This window comes from Meles meles, chromosome 21, assembly GCF_922984935.1.
Source record: "Meles meles chromosome 21, mMelMel3.1 paternal haplotype, whole genome shotgun sequence".
Classification (NCBI taxonomy): domain Eukaryota; kingdom Metazoa; phylum Chordata; class Mammalia; order Carnivora; family Mustelidae; genus Meles; species Meles meles.
In genome coordinates, this window is record NC_060086.1 from 25,779,037 (window position 1) to 25,805,940 (window position 26,904).

A 26,904-nucleotide genomic window follows, 5' to 3' on the forward strand; every position below is an offset into this window, starting at 1 on the left:
TTTATGTACACCATGAAAAGCAAATGTACAGACGTGAGGAATTACAAAAATCAACCTAAAATCATTTCTCCCAAAGTAAATCTAAATGAACATTCAAGATCAGTGGTGCCACTACCATCAGAATAAAAAAATGTGTCTAAATGAATATAAGTAATTATTTTAAATGTCTCCCAGATATTCTTTACATTACAACTCTAAAAAGTACTAACTGGTCAAAAAATCCAGAATGCTGTGTTTTCATCTTATCTTATTAGTAGCGGTACACAAATATATTTCCATCTTTTTGTCCAGCCAGCAAATGGGAATCTGTACCTGACCATTTCACAAAAGACCAATGCTGATCAGAGACAGGTGGGAGGAGAGCAGTACAGTGACCCAGAAGTAAGTCCCAAACGGCAATTGTTCCAGAAGTCAATACTGCAGCTGCAAAATGATCTTTCACATCCCCCTCCAGGAACCTAGTATCAAGCAGAGAAGAGACCATTCAAATCACATATCGAAAGAAATTTTTTTTTTCTTTAAGCCAAAATCATGCTTCCCAAAGCAACCACAAGAACAAAAATCCATATAAATATGATGCCCATATTTGCTACCCCAGGACTGCCGGCAAGTGTGATGTCGTTTTGGACACATCATGTGTCCAGTCCCTGTACCACCTGCACCCCAGCTCACAGGAGCCTGCCTGCCTTCCACTCTTCAAACTGGCCAAACTCCGTGCACCTCAGCTCTTTGCTCTTGCTCTGTCCTCTCTCTCTCTTTTTAAAGATTATTTATTTATTTGACAGAGAGAGAGAGAGATCACAAGCAGGCCGGGGGGTGGGGGAGCAGGCTCCCTGCTGAGCAGAGAGCCCGACATGGGGCTCAATCCCAAGACCTGAGACCATGACCCGAGCCGAAGGCAGAGGATTAACCCACTGAGCCACCCAGACGCCCCCTCTGCCCACTCTTTAGCAGACGTTAGCTTACCATGCCTGGGATTTTGTCATCATTCAGGCCTGTCACCTCTGTAGAAAGGTCAGATCCAATCTCCTGTCTACATAAGTGTACACACATACATGGTGCCCCATCACAATACCTGTTTTCACTTGAGATTATCCTATTTCTGTATTTGCTGAATCTCTCTCCTACCAAATGTAAACTTCATAAAGCAGAAACCTGATTGTCTTTTTAAGACAAGGGCTCTGCAGTCAGTAGTCTGCGTTTGAATTCTAACAAAGAGTTGTGTGACCCTGGGCAAGTTCCTCAACTTCATCAGTGAAACAGGAATATGGTAGGAGTTGATATAAAAAACTCAGCATCTGAAGTGCTTAATATAAATTAGTTGTTATTCCTCACTGCCATACCCCCAGCACGGTCAACCCTCAGGGAATATTTGGAGCGACCTGAATATTTTTTATCCTGGGCTCCCACCCACCCTGTGTGGCTGACTCCCAATGGTTCTTTTGAAATTCCAAAAAGTCCTCCCTGACAGTCTGCCCCAGCCATCCACTGTCATTAAGGGACCCCTCCATTCTTTGTGCTCCCAAACACTGCAAGCCTCATGGCATTTTGCACACTGAACAGTAGTCCCTAGTTTTCTCCTATTTCCACGAGAGGAGAAACAGTGGGTGCCCTCTACAGAATCTGCACCAGATAGGTTCTAAGGCTTGCTAAGCGAATGGGTTTGGACAGTGATGAAGGACATGCTTGATCAAAGTAGTTGTCTTCATCCTCAATTTCTGGGCCAGTGACTTCGCTTCTCTCTTCAAATCCAAAGAAACAAGTTCACAATGGAAGCACGTATGGCAGGTGATAGGTATGAGGTTCCTGCTGAGCTAAGAACATTTGCAGATATGCTACTGCTGGCTACGTGCAGAGGGAGAGAGACTGTCTTTGAGAACAGTGGTCCATCACACACTGCACAAGACCCAAAGAAACACAAAAACATATACTGTACCTATCAAGGTTCCTTATCTCTGTAAACTGTTAAAGCTAGACTTTGTGATTTTGACTTACTGGATCTATTTTCAGTCTTTGCTGCTAATTTCAAATGTTGATAAAGGTGATCTCTTGGAATGACACGTTCAGATATTGCTGGGTTGGCCTAACGATACCAGCACTGCCAAGAGCTCTAGGTAGCCCACAGAACCCCTGGGATGCCAGTAACTATATCACTGATAAGTAGATTTTCTCATCAGTCAACACATATATAGCAGCTGCTTACATCATGGAGACTCAGTCTGTTTTCAAAGTAAAAATGCCTTCCTAAAGTAACACTTAAAACTTTCTTAATTTGGGTTTTACGGAAAGGACATTTTTGTAGAGAACTAGTTACTGTTTGTATTTAAAATGGTTTTGGTATGGGAAAAAACAGTGTTTGGATACACATGAAATACCTATCCCACTCCACACTGTTGGGATTCAGAATGTAGGGAATCTGGGGTTTGACTCAGATCTACTAAGCTTTACACTTCTTTCTGCTTAACATTCTTTTTTTTTTTTAAAGATTTTATTTATTTATTTGACAGAAAGATCACAAGTAGGCAGAGAGGCAGGCAGAGAGAGAGGGGGAAGCAGGCTCCCTGCTGAGCAGAGAGCCTGATGCGGGGCTCGATCCCAGGACCCTGGGATCATGACCTGAGCCGAAGGCAGAGGCTTTAACCCACTGAGCCACCCAGGCACCCCTGCTTAACATTCTTACGATGCTCTGCCACATTGCACATTTTCCGTTCATCTAAGTAACACAAAGATGTCTGGTGTTTTTGTATTTGCACAAATGCCTTCCAAAACATCACACTCAGTGAACAGCAGCACACACTTGCCTTCCAGCATGCCCTTGAGGAAGACAGTAGAGCATCACACCCACACTCAGGGTTGTCTTAGGGTTAATCACGATCAGCTGAAACACGGGGCTTCCCAGCGGCTCACTCTCCTTGGCACAAGGATGACTCAGAACAACGAACAGGAGCCCCTAATTTAAGAGAAAAATTAATAACCAAATAAAGCAGCAAGAGGGAAAAAAGGGTTGGGGAGACAAAAACCAAAGAATTACAAGAATAGTCGAGTCTCGTAAGTATGCAGGATTTAATCACTAGCTTATATTTTTTCAGACAAAAAAAAAAAAAAAACTGGTGAGATTATCACAGAGCTGGACTTCTGGCATCTCTAAAATAGGGCCCACAGCCAGCCTTGCAGGTGGGAACCCAGCGGCCGCACTAACTTCCTCCACCTTAGATACAATCAATCTCACGCCATCTATTTGGGAAAATGCCGTCACAGAGAAAGAGGGCATAGAAACATGCAGAGGGAGTCCACAAACTACAGATATTCATTGGTAACTTGGTTTTTGAAAACTCAGAACACATTTTCCCATAAAAATCATCTTGAAAGTGGTGACTAGATTTTTAGGCCAGTCTGCAGATGGCCTATTTGCAAAGAGCAAGAGTGACAAAAAAAAGACACCATTATCTGTGGTTGTCTTTGTGGCAAAATATGTTACAGACCTCTCCTGGCTTTCAAATGACATGGTCTCATAGTAACATTAGTGTGTGGACACATACATATCACACAGATACGTATGATACTGAAAGTAATTCTTTTGGGGGGTAAAATGGGGAAAAATTAATTACAGAACCATATTAGGATAAACAACATGCATTTCTACTTTCTACATTTCTACAATGACTGAATTATTATAATGAGAATGAATTTCTTTTATAATTAGAAACCTGAGTCAAGGAAAGGCTAGATGCCATATACTTAACCAGGGATTGGCAAACAACGGCCCGCAGGTCAAATCTGGCTCAGGGCTCATCTCTGTATGACCCATGAGCGAAGAATGGTTTCTGGATGTTGAAATGGTTGGAAAAAAGAAAAATATTTTGTGATGCATGAAAAAATCATAGGAAATTCAAGTTCTGGAATGTTTTATTGCCCGAAAAGGTTTAAAGGGAACATGGGCACAGCCATGTGTTTTCATTTTGTCTATGGCAGGCTTTGTGCCACAGCGGGTAGAGCAGGCACAACAGAGACATGTGGCCTGCAGACCCGAAGATATTTACCTCCTGGTCTTTTTTTTTTTTTTAACCACCTGATCTTTTTTACAAAGTTTATTGATTCCTACACTAAAATATTAGCGTATTTCCAGAGGCTGGCTTCATGGAGAACTTTTTATGTGCTATCTCATACATTTCTATGTTAAATGTTTCATTATCAGGTAGATACTAATGTTGCAATAACACAGACAGGAATTCATTTTAACGCCTCGTACGGAAATGTAGTAATTCCAGAGATGAAACCAATCCTCTTATTTTAAGGAAGAGAAAAGTTAGCCTCAGGGCACCTGAGTAGCATAGTTGGTTAGACGCCTAACTCTTGGTTTCGGCTCAGGTGGGAATCTCAGAGACGTGAGATCGAGCCCCATGTCAGGCTCTGTGTTCAAAGTGGAGTCTGCTTAAGTTTCCCTCTCCCTCTCTTTGCCCCTCCACCCGTCCCACTCTCTCTCTCTAATAAATAAATCTTAAAAAAAAAAAAAGCCTCAAGATAATATGACTGTATCCAAGATCACACAACTTCTGAGTTCAATTCCACAGATTTTAGGGAAAAGTGTACCCTCTGCATTCTAAGCCTGGGGTGCTGATGTGCACAGGGCTACCACTGAGGCTGGGAAAGTCAGTCTCCACGCAAGCGTGGAGCTACCTGTTACTGCCTTTGCTTGTGGCTCAACGATGGGTACTTAAGGGTTACCCCTCACTCCTGGGAAGCTGCCTTCATCCCGTTCAGATACTAGACTGTAAACCAAGTCTACTAACACAGTGGCTGAGAAGCTGTGTTCGTTTCTATGTGAGAACACTAAAGCCTAAGGGACGCACATGTCTAGGACCATTTAATCACCCTCTCTGAGGGCAGTCACATCATACATCATTTATGGCAATGTGCTTGCGAGCCAAGTTTGGTAACAGGCATGATATTTCTTGGTACAAATTCACAGCTAGAAATAAATGTTTTCCTTAGGTCATACAGCCAGAAAATTCACCAAGCCATCACATTATACCAATATTTATTTTCATCCATGAATTTCAAGCAAGGACAAACACTGTTACCCAATTTTGAAAAAAAAAACAAAACAAAAAACAGGCAACAGAGAGGGTCTGTTAATGACCTCTTAGTAAGCTACTGCTCTTATTCAGTGAGACCAACAGCAACAAAAAGTAGACACAAAGCGGTCCCAACAGATTACTTACCATTTCAGAATAGGCTTTGTGACAGACTGAAGCTTGGTAGGAATCACCAATGTGCATCTTTTTCAGGAGCTGACCAGTTTTTAAATTCCTTAGACATCAAAAATAAATAAGCTGATAACATTCTTCTAGCATACTGGTTTTCAAATAATATTCTCATATTTATCACAGCATCCTTTAGGAGGTGACCAAGGGAGAAACTAAGGGACATGGTACCTTAGTTTTGTTTAGTTACAGCTTCGGCTAAAAATAAGAACTATTGGTTAACATTGCCAGTAATTTAACTTGATAGTTCAGCCTTAGATGGGATCTGCTACGTCACTAGGAATAAATCTCTCCAAACTCGTGAGAAAAGTTTTCCCTTTTCTCATTTGAAATTAGGTACACAGTAAGGCTCTAGCATTATGATTTTCTCCCACTTCTTATTATACCTAAATTTTCTAAGGAAGACAATGGTCAGGAAACCAAATTTAGTTAGATGGGAGACTATACCTAAAAAGATTTATAATTCTGTCTCTAGAGCTAGACCAAGGTAATGAAGAGAGATAGGAAGACAAAGGTGGGATAAAAAATGAGAGAAGAGGGTGAATTTAAAGGAGAAAAAGTCTGTTGGAACCACTCCTTAGCATTACTGAGCATTTGTGATGTTGGTCATTGCTCTATCCTGGGACGCCACTGCTGAAAAACCCTTGGCTGGCTTCTCATTGGCCGCAAGGGTCCGTGTTCTTTTTTGTGCTGTTTATAAGCCTCACGAATCCAGTGCCGCCACTCTATGACTCACTGCTCCTCATGACGCATATTCCTGGCTCCGCAACTGTGCTCAAACTAGCCTCCCAATGCCCTCCCGTTACCGACCAATTCGCATCCCTCTTACCCACCAATGCCCTTCCATTCCTTTCCGGCCTCGATTGTGTCCTGCCTCTTCCCAGCGGCAGGAGCTCAACCTAGACTCTCTCACGCCTCCCAGTCTGCGCCAACCCACAGAAATCTCCTCTCCTCCACCTCCCGACAGTACTGTCCATGTGCTTCATTTTTAATTTAATATACACTGTAATAGAGTGTAATGGATTCATTCAACAAATACGTCAGAACTTTCTGTGGAGCACGCTGTGTATATAAAAACTGAAGAAGGGAAACTCAGTGCTTGTATGCCTATGCAAGACTTTCCTCGCCAGGGACAACAATGGGGTTATCCCCTACAGAGGTTAGCACATGCTCTATGTTTAGTAACTGCTCTTTCCCCAAGTCCCAAAGCACTGCCCGAATTTCTCTCACTTTGACCTTGTCTGAATTGTAAGGGGATTGTACTGGAATCGTACACTTGGAACTATAAAGCAATCTTATTTACTTACTAGACTTTAGAGGCCTTGGAATGAGGATTCATGTCTACATCCGTCACAGAAAGCAGTACATAAGTAGAGACTCAAGTGTCTATTAAATGATTGAGAGATGAGTGCTCGGCTAATATAGCTGGACCAAGATTAAATGTCCAGAGCTTCAGCAAGAGGTTCTAAAAGTGCCAGTTGAACCTTGAGTATAACATGAATTGCTTTAGACATTTAACCCATGAGCAGTTACACAGGAAAGGTGACCAACCACTATGTGTAAATATAAGTGTATAGAACCCAAAAGGCAAATGACAGGTTTTTTTTTTTAAGATTTTTATTTATCTGACAGACAGAAATCACAAGGAGGCAGAGACGCAGGCAGAGGTGGGGGGAAGCAAGCTCCCCACTGAATGGAGAGCCCGATGCGGGGCTCGATCCCAGGATCCTGGAATCATGACCTGAGCTGAAGGGCAGAGGCTTTAACCCACTGAGCCACGCAGGTGCCCTGAAATGACAGCTTTTGATAGACCATATGATCTATACATCTTTTAGTACCTTAAACAAGGAGCTAAGGCACTGAGAATAGAAAATATGTACCTATCTTCAAGAACTTCCATGATACAAATTAGCCTATAAGGGCAGCATTTAAAAACTTAAAAAAAAAAAAAAGGGCAATATGAATTCGGAGAGGGAAAGATCAATGAAGGCTGAGGTACTACTAGTATCACTAGTTGCTCAGGCAACTATGCGGCTGAAGATACCGCTTAAACTCACACTTAAGCTTAGACTAAGTAGAGAGGTCCCTCCCCAACCTCAAATTTTGTTGTGATCCATTATAAATAAAATGCCATGTGACACCTGGGTGGCTCAGTGGGATAAGCCTCTGCCTTCGGCTCAGGTCATGATCTCAGGGTCCTGAGATCAAGTCCCACACCGGGTTCTCCACTCAGCGGGGAGCCTGCTTCCCCCTCTCTCTACCTGCCTCTCTGCCTACTTGTGATCTCTCTATCAAATAAATAAAAAATCTTAAAAAAAAAAAAAGCCAAAAGGTTACTATTAGAAAAAAGGGAGAAGTGAAGGATGGGAAGAAAACGGAGCTAAGGAGTATGGACTGGCTGGAGAAGATCTTTCCCCAAAGCACTGAGGAAAAGGAAGTGAAGAAAGCAAACAAGTGTGGGCCTTCCTGAAGGTTTTATTTCTCAGGGAGAGCCGGGAGGGTTGGGAAAAAGAACGTTAATATAGTAGTACTATAACAGAAGATCTGGAGATGGGATATTGATTGATGGCAAGGGAACCAATTACTAGATTATATTAATAGTCCAGGAACCAAATAAAGAAGGTCCAGACTACTGAAATAATGGAAAGAATAGAAAAGACAACTTTTGTAAAGCACATTGTCCTCAAATAAGACCTCCATGCGCAAACACCGAGCAAAGTGCCAGAAGTGGAAATCTGTTGCTCTAGACAGTAGGCCATCTGAAAACAGGATCTCCTGGCAGATTAGAACATGGTCAATTTCAGAGGTTCCCTGGTGGGGAGGGGACAAAGATTCTCTCAAGGACTATGCTTTCCTGGTTTATTACTAGAGGGTTAGGGTTGGACAAGGCAGAAGGGGTAAGGTAGCAAGGATATTAATATCACAACTTATTCTTACCAAGACCCATCCTGCCCTAAGGAATCAATTAAAGGAGAGGGCTTCTGAGAGAAAAAAAAATCCAACTTATCCTCTTAATACAAATTAACTTTGAAAATGCCTTTGGCTGGGTGTGGTTCTCCCTGGATCAGGAAAGAGAGGTGGCTGGGGACTCCTTGACTCTGGTCTTTCTATCACAAATTCATTAATGTGGTTCCTCTAAACACATATATTTTATAATTTTGGACTGTATTGTAGACATAATTAAGAACATGTCAGAGGGGTGCCTGGGTGGCTCAGTCGGTTAAAGCCTCTGCCTTCGGCTCAGGTCATGATCCCAGGGTCCTGGGATTGAGCCCCACATCAGGCTCTCGGCTGAGCAGGGAGCCTGCTTCCCTCTCTCTCTACATGCCTACTTGTGATCTCTCTCTGTCAAATAAATAAATAAAATCTTAAAAAAAAAAAAAGGAAAGAAAAGAACACGTCACATAAACTCTGGATTCTGTTAGATTCCTCTGAAGAATAGATTGTTTTCCCTTAGTAAACAGTTAATTTGGTTCAACTAAAATTCCAAATGCTGAAAACCCAATTCAGTTCTTTTTGCCTTACCTGGGCTGCTTCAATCAGCCCTGTGTACATGCAGTTTATAGGCCAGCCAGATTACAAGGTACGTATTAGAGCCAGAATGTAAGACTTATTCTCTGGCTCTCTCTTTTTGGGCATTTCTCTCCCTACTTTCTATCAATTGTGGTCACCCTGAACTCTGTGCTTTGGTTCTTTGAGCTAGTAGGACAGAAGGTTTTCTATCAGGCTTTCAGTCTCCCAGTACACAGACTAGGGCTCGCCTTCTAGCTAAAACTGTAGGAACAAGATACTTGCCCACTGATATTTCCTGCTGAACCCTCTCCAGTGTCTTTTTTCTTTTTCTCATTCCCCAGTGCTTTTAGATAGTTGTTATTTATACTTTGTTCAGGGTTTATAGTTATCTGAGGTAAGAGAGTTGGCCTGATAAAAGCCATTAACCAAAAGCAGAAACACTGTACCTTTTTTTTTTTTTTTTTTAAGGTTTTATTTATTTATTTGACAGAGAGAGAAACAGCAAGAACAGGAACACAAGCAGGGGGAGTGGGAGACGGAGAAGCAGGCTTCCTTCCGAGCAGGGAGCCTGATACGGGGTTTGATCCCAGGATGACCTGAGCCAAAGGCAGATGCTTAACTGACAGAGACACCTAGGCACTCCCAATTGTACCTTTTTGATAAGAGTAAAGTTTCATTTATTTTAAAATAGTCTACTCAGCCTGATCTTTTTCATAATGTCTGAATTAATATGATGTTCTCATTGAGATAAGTATGTATCATCTGACAGTAAAAAACAAACAACCAAAAATCCACAATACATTTTTTTTTTTAAGTAGGCTCCACACTGGTCATGGAGCCCAAAGTGGAGCTTGAATTCATGAACCTGAGATCAAGACCTGAACTGAGATCAAGAGTCAGGCGTTTAACCAACTGAGCCACCCACGTGCCCCAAAACACAATTATATTTACAGTCTCTTATCTCATCTTAACAACCCTGTGAAATTAGAGGTATATTACAGATGAGGAAATGGAGGACCTGGAGAGAAATCTTACCAAATAACAATGTTGTTCATTATAGTGGTACCAAGCAGAGCTTCCTGCATCCCTTGGACCTCAGCAAAAGTTAGTACAGTCTCTTCAGGGGACATCAAAAATCTTTTCTCTTTGCTTCTGCATTTAAAACAGTATTAAAAGTCAGCACTTGTACCAAAGCAGTTTCTAAGCAGCCCTTGTACATATTACTGAACCATGCATAATACATACTAATCTAATACCAGAAAAAATTAGAAAACATGTATTCTAAACTTCCTACAATTAATTACTTTCATACCACCTACCTGGATATACTTGAAGCACCTCAAATTCATCATATCCAAAATTAAACTTGCCATCTCTCTCTTTAAACCCTGTGTTTCTTTTTGCATTCCTATCTCAGCAAATTGTATCACTGTCTACCCAAGTGACAAACAAAGAAACCTGGACATTACTCTCTTTCCTTCCTCTCTACCTACTCAACCAGCAAGCCCTAATGATGTTAGTCTCCTCTTTCTCAAATCTGTCTGCTTCTCCCCGTCTCCATTAATACCTGGCTAACTTAAGCAAGCAATTATTTGTCTCTTGCCTAGATTACTACAACAGTCAGGAATAAATACAACAAATAAGGTCCATGCCCTCTTTTATTACAAGAGACAGATAAATAACCACAAAAAATGTAACAAGCATGTAAGAGACACAATGGATGCTCTGAGTTCCATTTTCAACATGTTGAATCCGAAATACCTACAAGATATCTAATAGACCGGCAGGTCCAGAGGCTGAGAAAGAGCTCAGAGCTAGAAATATATGTCTGCAAGTAGTCAGCATCTAGATGGTAACTGAAGCAATGGAAACCAAGTGTGGAACAAAAAAAGAGTCTAGGACCCTAAGACATTGTGATTTTTAAGGGGTAAGCAGAGATTTCAAAGACAACGAAGAAAGAATAAACTTCATTTGCTGAGTCTCTCCTCTCCACTGGCTTCCCTCCTGCTACATTGAGCTTCCCCCTCCCTAAACTGCCTCCAACACTACAGCCTAGTGTTGAGGCAGAACCTGCTATACAACACCTACAGCCAGAAAAACAAGAGGCTAGTGATCTTTCTCTGAAAGCCTGTGATAAAAGCATTCTTTTAATAATTAAAACCAACCATCTTACCCTCCATCTTCTGCAAATGTCATGATTTCTACTTGTTGGTCACAAAGGGTCCCACTGCTACTGACTAGCCTCCTCTCTGTCAGGCCAAGCACAGCTTTTATATTTCCAGAACTCAGTAGTACTTGCTTTTCATGTTTACCATCAGAGGAACAAAGTAAGGCCCTAAAACCAAGTATAAGGGAAAATGTGGAGAAGTCAGAAGTTAGTCTTCAACATGAAAGGACTAAGGTCCGTTCTATCTATCTATCTATCTATCTATTGTTTAGAAAGGGGGGGAAAAGGCAAAGGGAGAGGTAGAATATTAAGCAGCCTCCATGCCCAGGCAGAGCCCTATGCAGGGTTTGATCTCATGACTCTGAGAGCATGACCTGAGCTGAAATCAAGAGTCAGAATTTAACCAACTAAGCCACCCAGGTGCCCTGAAGTTCCAATTTTAAATGGAAACTTCAGTCAGAGATATCATTCCATTGATATGGTTTTTGTTTTGTTTTGTTTTTAAGGATTTTATTTATTTATTCTGAGTAAGAGGAAGAGAGTGAGCACGAATGGGGGAGGGACAGACAGAGAAGGAGAAGCACTCTCCACTGGGAGGGGAACCTGGTGCAGGACTTGATCCCAGGCCCCTGAGATCATGACCTGAGCCGAAGGCAGCTGCTTAACCAACTGAACCACCCAGGGATCCCCATTGATAGGGTTTTTTAAAACAAATCTCTCTTGGATCTAAATATAGATTTTTTTTTTTTAAATGATTTTATTTTTAAGTAATCTCTACACCCAACATGGGGCTTGAACTCGCAACCCTGAGATCAAAAGTCACATGCTCTACCAACTGAGTCATCCACCTGTCCCTAAATTTATATTCTAAGATTCAAGCGTAGGTTATAACTTGCATTTAAAACAAGCTGACAGAGACAAAGATAAAGGGAAAGAGAAAGAGAAAAGAAAAAACTACTCCTTGAGAATTATATACCTGATTTCTCTGATTTCCAAATTTCCCAAAGCCACACACACGAGATTACAAACATCAGGCACTGGAACTATCTGTAATACTGGAACCTAAAATAAAATAAAAAAGCCAAAAATTATACTTGGTTGTTTCATTTTTAATTAATCTAAATTTTCCAAAATCTGTCACATTCTCTTCTATTCTCATGGCACCAGGACATTTGCAAATAGCGAACAAAGGTGAGAAAGTTTAGCAAACACCCTTTCTCTAAATACCGAATCATCACATTATACACCTTACGTACATTACAATTTTGTCAATCATACTTCCATGAAGTTGAAAAAAAATTTAAAATAAAGTATGAAGACTATGTAGAAACAAGGAAAAATGTTCATATCTTAAGTAAGAAAAGGCCAATTTAAAAATTTTAAGCACACCAGGATTGCAAGCATGTATGGTATGTTTGAAGGTGGACAAGGACTAGAAGAAAATATAGAAAGAAAAGAAGCAGAGGGCGCTTGGGTGGCTCAGTGGGTTAAGCCTCTGCCTTTGGCTCAGGTCATGATCTCAGGGTCCTAGGATCCAGCCTTGCATCGGGCTCTCGGTTTGGCAGGGAGCCTGCTTCCCCCTCTCTGCCTACTTGTGTTCTCTGTCAGATAAATAAATAAAATCTTTAAAATAAAAAAGAAAAGAAAAGAAGCAGGAATAATGCTTTGGTGAGGGGTAAGGAACACGGGTCTCAGCAAGTTTTGAAGTTAGAAAAGATACAAAATTCCAAGCTACTCAAATACGTCCAACATAAAAATCCATTTCTCAAAAAACATGATAAAAATAAAGCACAAGGTTCACTCTAGTCTAGATGGTGGGTATGTGGGGGCACACTGTACAACTTTTCTCTATGCTTGAAAATTTTCATAATGAAATGGTGGGAAAAAGGACCCGTCTCAGTTCTGTCTTGCATGGTCGTGGGTCCCATTCTCGGTAGCTGCCCATCTACATTACCATGTAAACGCTTGTAAAGACCACACTCAGCTCCAAGATTCTGACTTACCTCTGTGAATTGCCAGGAATAAAGTTTTTCCCACTGCCAAGTATCAAGTGGTTTCCAAAGAGAAACTACGTATTCACAGGCAGTTATAATACATGGCTCTTTGAAACCTTCTATTTCCCACCATGTGGCACTCACATCCACCGAGCAGGAACCAGAAGGATTCTGAAATAAACAGCAACCACAGTTACATTAAGGCCATACTTGGGGTGTTTCATGAAAAGAGTAAGAATGAAAAGTGTTGGGTTATAAGGATTAAATACCAAGTAAAATGTAATTAAAGTTTTTTATAGACCAAAAGAAAGAGCGGGGCACCTGGCTGGCTTAGTCAGCGGAGCTTGTGACTCTTGATCTTGGGACTGTAAGTTAAAGCCCCAAGCTGGGTGAAGGGATTACTCAAAAACAAAATCTGGGGTGCCTGGGTGGCTCAGTGGGTTAAGCCTCTACCTTTGGCTCAGGTCATGATCTCAGAGTCCTGGGATCAAGCCCCACATCGGGCTTTTGCTCCCCCCTCTCTCTGTCTGCCTCTCTGCTTCCTTGTGATTTCTCTGTCAAATAAATAAAATCTTAAAACAAAACAAAATCGTAAAAAAAATTTATGTACTAAAAAAACTGCCCCCACACACTTCTATCATGATAAATCTAAAAAATGTATAGCATGTAGCTCCAGAATGGAACAGATTCAAATCTAATCACAAAACATAGCCCCTAAGAACTTGCCCATTTGGAAATGAAACATCCTGATGAAACACCCATGGGTTGAAGAGGGAATAAAACTGAAACAACATACTACAGTTGACCCTTGAACAATGCAGGGGTTAGGTGCACCGACTTGCCACACAGTAAAAAATCTGCATGTAAATTTTGACTTCCCCAAAACTTAATTACTAACAGCATACTACTGACAGGAAGCCTTACTGATAACATAAACAATCAATGAATACATGTTTGGTATGTTATATGTATTATATATTATATATAATAAAGTATAGAGAAAAAATGTTATGAAAAAATCATAAAGGAAAGAATACAAATATATAATTCTGTACTCTGTTTACTGCAAAAGAAAATGTCTGCGTGTAATTGCGCCTCTGCAGTTCAAACCCATGTTGTTTAAGAGTCAACTGTGTTTCCAAATGAACAAAGAGAGCACCATGCACCCAAACACACAGAGCATGGCCGAAGTAGCATTTCCAAAAGAAATTTATAATCATAAAGGCACTGATCCAAAAAACCAAGAAAAATAAAAATAGAGTAAGAAAACAGCTCAAGACATTAGCAAAAGGACGGGAAAGTAAGCACAATGAAAAACAGAAGCAACTATTAAGGGTAAATACAGAAATAAATAGGAAACCAAGAAAACCTAATTAACACTCAATACAAGCAAAAACTACATTTTGGGGGGAGACCCAAAGAATGGAAAATCTCTTAAGTTCGGGGCGCCTGGGTGGCTCAGTGGGTTAAAGCCTCTGCCTTCGGCTCGGGTCATGGTCCCAGGGTCCTGGGATTGATCGAGCCCCACATCGGGCTCTCTGCTCCGCGGGGAGCCTGCTTCCTCCTCTCTCTCTGCCTGCCTCTCTGCCTACTTGTGATCTCTCTCTCTGTCAAATAAATAAATAAAATCTTTAAAAAAAAAAAATGTCCTACAGTGCACAGGACAGCCCTTGCAACAAAGAACTATCCAGTCCCCGATGTCCAGAGTGCAGAGATTGGGAAACCATGCTCTGTACTGTGCTATTTCAAGTACCATGTACAAAAGTTAACCATGACACAGGTTCAATCCACCTCTCGGGATTTACTGAAATAGCATTAACAAAATACTGTAGCTTATATTTCTCAGAAATATTACATATATATCACATAGCATATGAAAAATTAACCATTATCATCTAGAACTGCTACCCATTTTCTTATAAATCACCATTTTCTTCTAGAAACACTATACCATTTGGATGGGAGGGTCATGAATGACTTTCTCCCTCTCTGTCAAAATGACAGATTTAAATTTACAAACAAAGATGAGTTACGTAGCTTAAGTTGTTCTTGGCAATAACTTGACATATAAACTTCTGGAGAAGAGCTCAAAACATAAATATAGCTAAATATTGTGAAAAACAAAGAATTTAAATGTTTTTCTGAATCTATTTCACCAACTGTATTTAAGTGTTAAATTAAGAATGAGAAGCTATATTGGGGTGCCTGGGTGGCTCAATGGGTTAAAGCCTCTGCCTTTGGCTCAGGTCACGATCTCAGGGTCTTGGGGTTGAGCCCCACATTGGGCTCTCTGCTCAGCAGGGAGCCTGCTTCCACCTCTCTCTCTCTCTGCCTGCCTCTCTGCCTACTTCTGATCTCTGTCTGTCAAATAAATAAATAAAATCTTAAAAATAAAAAAAAAGAGAAGCTATAGATCAAATTCTTCCTGATTTTCCTAGCAATTCATTAACTTTTTTTTTTTTCACATGTAAGACACAAGACATTATAAGGGAACAGTCTTCTGACCTTTAACTTTGAAACCAATTGAAGGTGGCCTGGGTTTAAGCTATTACAAGCAGGAAGGTCTGCTACTTCAGTCTGTGGAAATAAAAGTCACACCATTAATCTAGGCTTTATACATGTCTGCCAGCATTGCTCATTCTTCATCAATGTCTACGCGGTATGTGTTATTTTCTCTAATAAAAGCAGCCAACCTCCATATGCAACTGCTTCCTTAATGACAAAGGGAATGGATCCCCCATATTTAAAAAATACATTCTTAACTTTGACTTTGTCCAACTGAACTTAATGGTTACAATGAAGTCTATCAGAGACATGTTACAGTACTCTTAAACACTGAGAAGCCACCATATAAGAGAGTCATATGCTGGGCACCTGGGTGGCTCAGTGGTTTAAAGCCTTTGCCTTCGGCTCAGGTCATGATCCCAGGGTCCTGGGATCGAGTCCCGCATAGGGCTCTCTGCTCAGCAGGGAGTCTGCTTCTCCCTCTCTCTCTGCCTGTCAAATAAATAAATAAAAATCTTAAAAAAAAAAAAAAAAGAAAGTCATATGCTGTCCAAATTCACTAGGATATTTCATTTCTCCATAGAAAATCTCACCAGGGAAGCAGACTATACCTGTTTCCATGACTCTGTGTGTGGATTTCCACACAGCTGATTGTCTTTGAGAGTGACTGACCCGGTGGGAAAAGGGGTTGCTCGGGGACCAGAATCACAGTCACAGGAAGGCTGTCCTCTACCTGATGCAACCAGGCTGCCATCTGATTTTGATGGGCTGGCCCAACCGTCGCATTGTTTCCGATCACTGTCTTTTAAGTGAGGAAGTTGGGATTTAGAGCAAGTTGGCCCAACAACCTCTGAACACACTTTTTCACAGTGTGCTTGGGAGCCAAAAGCTGGAGTAGTGCCTAAGATGGGGAAAGTGGGCGAGCACATCTCTGCTGTGGGCCTGTTATTATCCTTGGGGGCACCAGTATTTAAAGGCGTGAAAAGTAATATAGATGAAGAAAGGCCCTTCTTCTGAGACCGGCTTGTTAGGTCTGACGTTTTAGCTTGTGCTTTTCCCGGGAGAACAATAATTTCCTCTTCCAAGTCCTCCATTTCAATATCGATTTGTTTAGGACTTGGTTCTTCTAAAACACTACAGTTTCCCTCCTTAAGGGGCTTCTGTCCATACATGTTTGATACAAAAGGCTCAACTTTTTCTGTTTTTTCTGAACAGGACTTCAGTTTTTCAAGCTTAAGAGGTCCAAAGATTTCATCGGGTAACTGAAAGTCTGTGGTTTTGAGAAAAGATGACAGTTGCTTTAAACTTAGCATTTCATTCTCCTGAAACGAAGCCGTGAATGCCGCAGAATCCAAAGCCAGATAAGCGTTATTTCTGGAAGAAAGGGAGTCCTCTTTTGGGCAATGATTGTCCTTCCCTAAAATAGAAAGGAACAACAATAACAACAAATACCAATACCCAACAGAGTGTGAGCTTCTAAACACCAAGGCAGCACAATGTTCATTACTCTTCCCATCCAGGACTCTGAAACCTCCGTGAATGGTTCAAAAGCCGGCCACAGCATGGTGAATACCTGGAAGTTCTCCTTTTGCAGTACCAAAAACAGTATGGTGCTGACTGCATTAGCGAAGGAAGACCAGCATCTAGTCCCAGCTCTGCCACTGACCCACTGTTACTTTGGGCAAGTCAGTTCACTTCATTTTCCCTGGTCTCTCCTAAGGGTACTGGACTAAGAAACTATAAAGTCCTTTCTGCTCTTAAAAAACTATGATTCCAACTATAAAACATGATTCCAACAGGCTCCCAGAGCATAGTCTACAAAATGCTGGCTTGTCTCACTGAAGTAGTAAAGTTCAAGCAGGGTAATTTACTACTCTTAAAGCAGCCGGCATTCTACACCATTCAAAATGTAGAGCAAGTTGGCCCGACTACCTCTGCGGACACTCTGTCACAGCGTGCCTGGGAGCCAGAAGCTGGAGTTGTGCTCAAGATGGGGAAAGCTGCATCCATCAACTAATAAATGAATAAACGGTGCCACATAGATGCAGTGGGTATTATTCAGTCATAAAAAAAGGATGAGGTATGGATACATGCTGCAGTATGGATGAATCTCGAAAACCAGCTAAGGGAAAGCAGCCAGACACATAGTTTATTAGTCACATAGTCTATTAATTCCTTTGATATGAAATACCCAAAACATGTAAACCCATAAGATAGAATACATATTGGTGGTTGCCAGGGACTTGGGGTAGGGAGAGGAAAAGGGGAGGAACTGCTTAAGGGGCACAGAGTTTCCTTCTGGAGTGATGAACATGCTCTGGAACTAGGTAAGGGTTCTGTGAATATATGCCAGTGAATATTATATGTGATATATATGAATATATATATGTGATATATATGAATATGAATATGAATATGAATATATATATGTGATATATATGAATATGAATATGAGTTTCCTTCTGGAGTGATGATATATATGAATATATATATGATATATATGAATATGAATATGAATATGAATATATATGTGATATATATGAATATGAATATGAGTTTCCTTCTGGAGTGATGAACATGCTCTGGAACTAGGTAAGGGTTCTGTGAATATATGCCAGTGAATATTATATGTGATATATATGAATATTATTATGTGAATAAATGCCAGTGAATTACTAACTTCATTCAAAATGGTTAATTTTATGTAATGTGAAGGTCACCTCAAGAAAAAAAAATGTTTAATATAGCAGCAGGTTACTAAAACCACCACAGATTATTTCAAAGTACATAAAAAATGTTTCTAGTTTATTATTAGAATGTCCTACTTTCTGATTATATTCTTATTGACTTAAAGATCACAATAAAAAAAGTCATAAAGATTATGGTCTTTTAATTAATTAAAAACGAATTATTGTCCAAATGCTATATAGAGCAGTCAGCTGCCTGTTTTTGTAAATAAGGTTTTATTGGAACACATTCATATTTGTCTGTGGCTACCTTCCCACTACACCTGACTAGCTATGATGGAGCACAAAGACAATATTTACTATTTGGCCCTTAACAGTAAGAAAGTTTTGCTGTTGTCTAATATAGAACCAGAGTGAATTATCTAGTTGTTATGCCTGCTTTATCAAATGTGAGAACTCCAGGGTAAATGAAGAAAAGTATTAAAATTCTGTCACTTGCTATCCTCCAAAATCTCATGTCCCACAGATCGCAGAGAGGCTATATTAGATATGTTACCCAAAAAAGTTGCTCAGATGTATTGCATTTTACTACACAATTATATCCCCCCACCACCCTTTTTTAAGATTTTTATTTTTAGGTAATCTCTACACCCAATGTAAGGAAGGCTCAAACTCACAACTCCAAGATCAAGCGTCTTGTGCTCTCGGGACTAAGCCAGCCAGGCGCCCCCACATGGTCATTCCTAAGAGAGTTTGTTAGTGGACTCACACTCTGACACACATTTTGAACACTTCCTTTATAGATTATAAAACTTTTCTCTATGGATAGATTGTGTTGTACCCGAATAAATACTAATTTTAGGTAAATATCTAATATATTTTCCCTTTCAATGTCAATGTTTCAACCACATTCGCAAATTCTGGTACCACAGAATTTGAATCCTGGCTCTGTCACTTGAATGAATTAGTCACTTTAGGATCCTTGTGCTTCAGTTTCTGTAAGTCCATAAAGTGAGGCTAAAAATAGATTCTACCTTATGTAGGGTTTCTCTGGTGATTCAAGGAGTTAGTATCTGCCAACATTTAGAAGGTAGCAGGCAGGGGTGCCTAGGTGGCTCAGTGGGTTAGGGGCTCTGCCTTCAGCTCAGGTCATGATCTGGGGTGGGATTGAGCCCCGCATCGGGCTCTCTGCTCAACAGGGAGCCTGCTTCCCTTCCTCTCTCTCTGCCTGCCTCTCCGCCTACCTGTGATCTCTGTCTGTCAAATAAATAAATAAAATCTTTAAAAAAAAAAAAAAAAGTAGCCGGCACAGGGCACCTGGGTGGCTCAGTTAAGCATCGGACTTGGTGTTGGCTCAGGTCATGGTATCAGATTGAGCCGTGCCCTGGGCTTCACACTCAGCATGGAGTCAGCTTGTCTCCTCCCTCTGCACCTCCCCACATTGTCTCTCACATAAATTTAAAAAAAAAAACAAGAAAAACAAAAACAACCCCAAAGAACCCTGTCAGGAACATGGTAAATATTATGTATTGGTTACCATCATCAACCACACCTTGATTTACCTTTAATTCTCTTACCATGATGAATTGCTTTTTCATCCAGATCTTTGTGTAGGGTGGCTTCTTCCTTGGATCTATGAACACCTGCTGTGCCAGGAGTTGGCAAAAGTAGTTGATGATGATCTAATACAGGTGGGGAGACAGTCTTTCTTTTTCCTCCGTGTCTTCTACCAGATGGCTGGGTAACTGCCCTCCTGGGAAGGTTAGCTTCAGTAGGCCCAGTGGGAGAGTTGACCTCCATTAATAAGACACATTTCTCAGGCCTTCTTGAACTTAGTTGTCTTGTGCGTGTGTCAGATGTCCTAATTTCACTCTGGTCAGTATCTTCACCGCAAAGGTTTAAATTTTTAGTTTCCTCCTTACTTTTATTTTTAAAACCTTTCTTTCTGACACCCAAATGACTTTGAATGACAGCCTGCAGGGCTATTTTCCTCTGGCAGTTTGACATGCGTCGTGTTGTTCTAACGTAATACTCTGCGGGAAACAGAAGGCCTTCGACCATTGTACAAGAATGTGTTTGACCTTCTGCAGAAGCAGGGTAGATTACTTCTGGGCTAAGACTCATAGATTGACTTAAAACCTCATTTTCCTGAAGACTTTCGTTTCTACCTTCAAGAGTGTTATGGGGAGATGGTAAAGACTCCTCTGTGTGATTCTGTCCTTTTAAGTTTTGGTTTTCATGTGCTGGTAAGTTACCATAAGTGAGTTCATTTACAGAGTATGAATTATCTGCCTCTAAGTCAGGACTTCCAGGCAGCTGGCCACTTTCACTTACAGCTTTGTTTACCTCTGAGTTATCTGTAGAGACCGTCATGCTTCTGCCTTGTGCCTCTAGGTTTACAGGTGAAGCAGGGTTAATGTTTTCTATACTCTGAGTAGTGAGTTCACAGTCACCTTTAGGAGGTTTATGTTCAAGGTGCTGACCACTACTGCTATTTGACAGAGTAAATGAAGCAACCGTAGGAACCCTGGAGAAATTATTTCCTATTAGAGCACTGACACTTCTGTGTGATTTGGCAGTTGGTGGAATTAATATACCCCTTACGTTAGTTTCTGTCACGGGTTCTGGAGAACCAGGTATGTCAGACGTAGAACCCGAATGACAAGTTCTTTCATTCCTAGGTGTCCTAGGACTTTCTCTATTAATTTCCTCCTGTTTCTTTAGTCTTTTCTCAGAGAGTAGGAATGAATCCGCGTCAAAGAAAGATTCTCTTGCCTGTGCAGTGTATGTTCTCTTCTGCTGCTTTTTTCTTCTCCCTGGCAGCTTACTCTGCCTTTTTTCAGCACCAGAGCCACTGACCTGGTAGGGAAAATGTTCCTGGATATCACCTGTTCTTTGTATATGTAGTTCCTCCATAGGGCCATGTTCAGTGTTGAAGGACTCAGGTTCAACGTCAAGTGTGATAGGTGTCTTTTCTCCAGTTTCTTCATCCAGATGGGTGTTGATTTGTAATGTGTCATAAGGAGATATTTTATTTTTATGTTCTGAGAAAAAAATTTCTAGAATTAATAATTTCCTTTTAAATGAAGCCAAAAAAATTCCATTATTTATTTTAAAATATTGTATAAAAATGCTACATTTATGAGGCGCCTGGGTGGCTCAGTTGGTTAAGCCACTGCCTTTTGCACAGGTCATGATCCTGGAGTCCCAGGATTAAGTCCCGGATCCGGCTCCCAGCTCCATGGGGAGTCTGCTTCTCTCTCTGACCTTCTCCCCTCTCATGCTCTCTCTCAAACAAGTAAAATCTTTAAAAAAGGTGGCTCAGTGGGTTAAAGCCTCTGCCTTCCGCTCAGGTCATGATCCCAGGGTCCTGAGATCGAGCCCCACATCGGGATCTCTGCTCTGCAGGGAGCCTGCTTCCTCCCCTCTCTCTGCCTGCTTCTCTGCCTGCTTGTGATCTCTGTCTGTCAAATAAATAAATAAAATCTTAAAAAAAAAAATCTTTAAAAAAAAGTACTACAGAGGCGCCAGGGTGGCTCAGTGGGTTAAGCCTCTGCCTTCTGCTCAGGTCATGATTACAGGGTCCTGGGATCGAGCCCCACATCGGGCTCTTTGCTCAGTGGGGAACCTGCTTCCCCCTCTCTCTCTGCCTACTTGTGATCCCTCTCTGTCAAATAAATAAATAAAATCTTAAAAAAAAAAAAAGTACTACTTTATTTAAGAAAGAGTCAATGGTATTTCATTCAGGCAGCTCAAAGTTCAAATTTTAATATTCTAATACACTAATAATTTTAAGGAAATGTAAACAAACAGAATTGTGCTGGAAAATATGATTTTAAACTAAAAGATAATCTATATTGCAGTCATTTTTCTTTAGTTTCCTTTTTTTTTTTTTTGCAGAGTTATTTTATTTTAAATACAAAAGGGAAGATTTGTTTTTTTAATTCTTTAGCTTTTTTCTCCAGCTTTACTGAGGTACAACTGACAAATAAAACTATGTATTTAAGGTACACACTGAGATGTTTTCATATAGGTATATGTTGTGAAACATTACCACAATCAAGCTAAATAAAATATCCATCATTTCTGGGTGGTTCAGTCAGTTAAGCATCTGACACTTGATTTCGGCTCAGGTCATGATCTCGGGACGTGGGATCAAGCCCTCTGTCAGGCTCAGTGCTCAGTGGCAGTCGGATTGGGATTTTCTCTCTCTCTCTGCCCCTCCTCCCCACATTCTCTCTCTCTCTCTCAAATAAATATATCTTTAAAAATATTTCCAAGGATGCCTGGGTGGCTTAGTCAGTTGAGCATCTGCCTTGGGCTCAGGTAATGATCCCAGTGTGCTGGGATTGAGTCCCATTTGGGCTCCTTGCTTGGCAGGGAGCCTATTTCTCCCTCTGCCTGCCATTTTCTCTCTCTTTCTGACAAATAAATAAAATCTTAAAAAAATATATATCCATCATTTCACATAGTTATGATTGTGTGTGTGTGGTAGGAACTCTTAAGATCAATTCTTCTAGCAAATTTCAAGTATATGATACAATAATATCAACTGTTGGTTCCATGCTGTATATCAAAGCTTATTTATTCTGCAAAACTGAAACTCTACACCCTTTGAACAACACCTTCCCATTTCCCCCACCATCTCACCTAATTTTTTATTTCGTGTCTTTTTTTTTCTGCTCAAGTAACTTTAATACTACCTTTCTATTTCAATAGCCTCCAATTTTATGATTATAAATACCTATTAACATGAATAATGGCCATTGTTGTTGGTTTTTTAAAAAGATTTTATTTATTTATTTGAAAGAGAGAGAGTGAGTGAGAGAGAGCATGAGCAGGGAGAGGGGGAGAAGCAGACTCCCCTGCTGAGCACGGAGCCTGATGTGGGGCTTGATCCCAGGACTCCAGGATCACGTCCCAAGCTGAAGGAAGATGCCTAACTGATTGAGCCACCCAGGCGCCCATGACCATTGTTTTTAAGAATACTTCTGGCCAGATTTTTTTCTCTGTACATATACAAATGCTTAATTTTTTTTTTTTTTTTCTAAACGTTGAGAGGGGAAAGAGCAACCAAATAAACAATTCAACCAAAAAAATAGTTCATTGCTCGCAGAACGGGAAAAATATTTACAAAGTGTGTATCTGATAAGGACCTAATAGCTAGAACACATTAAGAACACTTACAACTCGGGGCGCCTGGGTGGCTCAGTGGGTTAAAGCCTCTGCCTTTGGCTCAGGTCATGATCCCAGGGTCCTGGGATTGAGCCCCATATTGGGCTCTCTGCTCCGCAGGGAGCCTGCTTCCCCCTCTCTCTCTGCCTGCCTCTCTGCCTACTTGTGATCTCTCTCTCTGTCAAATAAATAAATAAAAACTTAAAAAAAAAAAGAAAAAGATGGGGCGCCTGGGTGGCTCAGTGGGTTAAGCCGCTGCCTTCGGCCTGGGTCGTGATCCCAGGGTCCTGGGATTGAGCCCCACATCGGGCTCTCTGCTCCGTGGGGAGCCTGCTTCCTCCTCTCTCTCTGCCTGCCTCTCTGCCTAATTGTGATTTCTCTCTGTCAAATAAATAAAATATAAGAAAAAGAAAAAGAAAAAGAACACTTACAACTCAACAACAAAAAGGCAAATAACTGAATTAAAATATTGACAAAGGACTAGGTATTTCTCTGAAGACGATATAAAAACAGCCAACAGCACATGAAAACATGCTCAACATTAGTCACTAGAAAAAGCAAATCCAAGCCACAATTAGAGACCACTTCACATCCACTAGGACGGTTGTAATTTTAAAAATGGAAAATGCCAAGTATAGGTGAGGATATGCAGAGACTGGAACCCTTGCGCATTGTGGTAGGAATGTAAAATGGTACTAACATTGCAGAAAACAGTTTGGCAGATTCTCAAAAAGTTAACCAGAGAATCACCATATGACCCAGCAATTCTGCTCCTAGTGGTAAACCCAAAAGAACCGAAAACATACATCCCCACAAACACTTGCATATGAATGTTCATAGCAGCATAATGGCCAAAATTCATAACTAAAAAGTAGAAACAACCCAAATGTCCATCCACTGATGAATGGATATATACATTGTGGCACATCTATCCAATGGAATGGTATTCAGCTGCACAAAGAAGTGAAGTACTGATGCATGTTTGGATGTAAGTACAGAGGGATGACTGTTGAAAACATGATGCTAAGTGAAAGAAGTCAATTACAAAAGATCACATATTACATGGCTCCATTCATATGGATTGTCCAGAATAGGTAAAGCCACAGAGGCAGAAAGTAGGTTAGAGGTTGCCAGGGCTGGCAGCAAGATGGGTATAGGGCTTCTTTTCGGGGTGGTGAAAATGTTCTGGAATTAGATGATAATGGCGGTTGAACAATCCTGTGAATACACAATGAACCACTGAATTATATATACACTTTAATACAGCAAGCATAAGTAAATGGGCTGGCTTTACCTGAGTGGTTTGGCTGTGGTGAAATTTCCTGCTGGAGCAAGCAATCATGTTCTTCCACTGTTTTCTTAACAGAATTCTTAACCTTCTCAGCTCTTTGGGCACGCTAGAGAAAACAAAAGCAGCTCAAGGAACACATTTAAGAAAAAGAAGCATTTTTTTAAAGCTTTATTATTATGAATAATTGTTTGTATATAGTTCATATTACAATATCTCAGTTTGAAAGAGTAAGATTCACTCACCTGAAGGCGGGCCAGTGTCTTGCTGTATTCCCTTTTCAAGAATGCTAATTTTTCCTTCAACTGGAAGAAGAAAAACAGCAAACAATATTGAGCAGGTAGAAAGGAGGAGCCAGACAGAAGGGATACAGTGCCTATCAGACCCGAGTAAGCAGTGCTTAGCAGGTCCCTCAGCAACAGATAGAGGAGGAAGTAGCAGGTCCCACACGACTTTCAGTTTTCACAGAGCACCAAGCTCTCTAACACTTAAGCACCTTGACCTAAACACTTTTACCACGTGGAACATTTCCTCCCTAACTCATTTTGCTAAGTCCTACTGATTCCTCAAGCCTCAACTTCGATTTTTACTCTAGGTCCTTCCTGAAATCCAGGTGGGACATTCCACCTCTCTGCTGTGCTTCCTTTATCACAATACTTATTATATACTCTGCTGTCTGTTTCCTTCTGTTTCCTTCCATCTCACTGTGAGATGCCTGAAGGTGGCAGGAGCTGTCATCCTCAGACATTCATCCAGCAAATGAATCTCTTGTCAGTTAATGGTCCCGGTATCTGTAGTACCTGGAACAACAACTGATAACCACTCTCAGTTATGGTCTCGGATGCTAGAACTAGAGTCGTCAAGCTTAACACACAAGTGAAGGATACAGATAATTAATAAGAAAACGAATACAGAGACAAGAGGATATCACATAGTACTCTACACCCAGATCAACAGGGAGTGTGAGAGTGCCTGAACTATTTTAGGTAGCGTGGCCAGAGAGTAATTTCTGAGGACTACCACTGAAGCCCAGACCGAAAGGAGGAAGGAGGTAGTTTTGGGAAGATCAGAGGGAAAGCAATTTGTCCACGATCACACAGTTATAAATGGCATGATCCAAACCTAGGTAGTTGGATTCTAGAATCTGTGGTCTTAATGTCTACGCTAGTTTGCTTCCCACAGGGTCCTCTTTACCACCAACCTTATCAACATTTAAGAACTATCTTCTTGACTTGTAAATGACCTATCTCACCCTCCACTAGAAGGCAGGCTGGGATAAGAGGATGAACTAATGTGAATGAAGAATCTAGCACTGTGCCTGGAACAGCCAGCACAGATACCTTCAGGCCAACATGGGGAGCACAAAGTGGCATGGGTAAGGATTGGTCAGAGCAGCACTGCTGTAAAAGCAAAAGCTGGAAACAACCTAAAAGTCTTTCAGCAGAGTAATGTCGAATGAAAAGATGGCACTTTCATAACACATAACACTATAAAGAACTTCAAAAAGTAAGGTAGGTTAACATTAACATGGATGAAACCTGGAGAAGTAAAACGGAAGTTGCAGAACCATTCGGCTTACACCATTTATGAACCAAAAAAACACACTATTTTGGCGGGGGGTTAGGGAATATAACCACACCCTTCCAGATATCCCACCTCCGTCCATACACGCGCGAAAAGGTCAGAAGCATCAGGCTGTTCAGAGATCTACTTAAGGGAATGGGTGGGAGAAGCCAAGATTGAGTGTGTGGGGGTGGGGAGGATGTCAAAGGGGACTTTGTTCTTCAAAATTTGTTCTTTAAATGCCTCCACGTGAGCATAGGAATCTTTATATTTTCATTCCCGGTGCCCGCTGCGTCCAAAGAGCGCAGGTCAGAGGTCACTGCCACCCCCGGACGGTCGAGGAAACAAAGACACGCCTAAAATCCTAGGCAAGGAGTCAGTTCCGAGTCAGCCCTTCCCGCACACCCAGGGCACCTTTTCCTTCTCCTCACAGCTGAGGGGCTTCGCGGGAGGCTCTTCCATCGGGCTGGAAGCCGAACGGAAGGAGCAACCGTCGCCGGCCCCGGGCCTGCGGACATGAGGGCCCCAGCTGGCTCTGGGCCCCGCAGGCGCCGGGGAAGGAAACCGGGCAGCCGGGATAGCCCAGGCGCGCCACCAGGTTGCACATGCGGGAACCGCGCGCCGTCTCCCCCAGCCAATTACAGCCACCGCTCGACCTGCGCACGCGCAGCCGGAGAAGGCCGAGTAATGGAGCGGGGCCACCTAGCGGAGAGCCGAGCTGCAGATCAGAGCGGAGGACGCCCAGAGC

The 26,904-nt window shown here is 41.4% G+C and overlaps 1 protein-coding gene across 11 annotated transcripts; it reads right to left on the reverse strand.

The window, feature by feature from the left end:
- On the reverse strand, window positions 1-26,765 carry PALB2 (partner and localizer of BRCA2). 11 transcript variants are annotated; one of them, XM_045994076.1, is made up of 13 exons: window positions 26,571-26,765; window positions 24,839-24,898; window positions 24,600-24,702; window positions 19,708-21,174; window positions 16,055-16,860; window positions 15,444-15,515; window positions 12,948-13,109; window positions 11,921-12,006; window positions 10,951-11,112; window positions 9,813-9,929; window positions 5,223-5,310; window positions 2,802-2,950; window positions 1-458 (listed from the first exon to the last, which is right to left on the reverse strand). In XM_045994076.1, exons 1-13 carry the CDS (start codon window positions 26,616-26,618, stop codon window positions 251-253), a joined length of 3,528 nt encoding a protein of 1,175 aa, XP_045850032.1. In that variant the 5' UTR covers window positions 26,619-26,765; the 3' UTR covers window positions 1-250. The 11 variants fall into 11 exon arrangements, with proteins under 11 accessions (XP_045850032.1, XP_045850031.1, XP_045850033.1 ...); XM_045994075.1 differs by having other exon boundaries at window positions 19,693-21,174; XM_045994077.1 differs by lacking the exon at window positions 15,444-15,515 and having other exon boundaries at window positions 19,693-21,174.
- Between the last annotated feature and the right edge of the window lie 139 nt (window positions 26,766-26,904).

Coding starts and splice junctions, on each gene's coding strand:
- PALB2 (XM_045994075.1), bottom strand. CDS start 26,618: ATGGAAGAGCCTCCCGCGAAGCCCCTCAGCTGTGAGGAGAAGGAAAAG. Junction 24,703..24,838: donor AGACACTGGCCCGCCTTCAG/GTGAGTGAATCT, acceptor TGTTTTCTCTAG/CGTGCCCAAAGAGCTGAGAA. Junction 15,516..16,054: donor ACACAGAGTCATGGAAACAG/GTATAGTCTGCT, acceptor TTATTTCCACAG/ACTGAAGTAGCAGACCTTCC.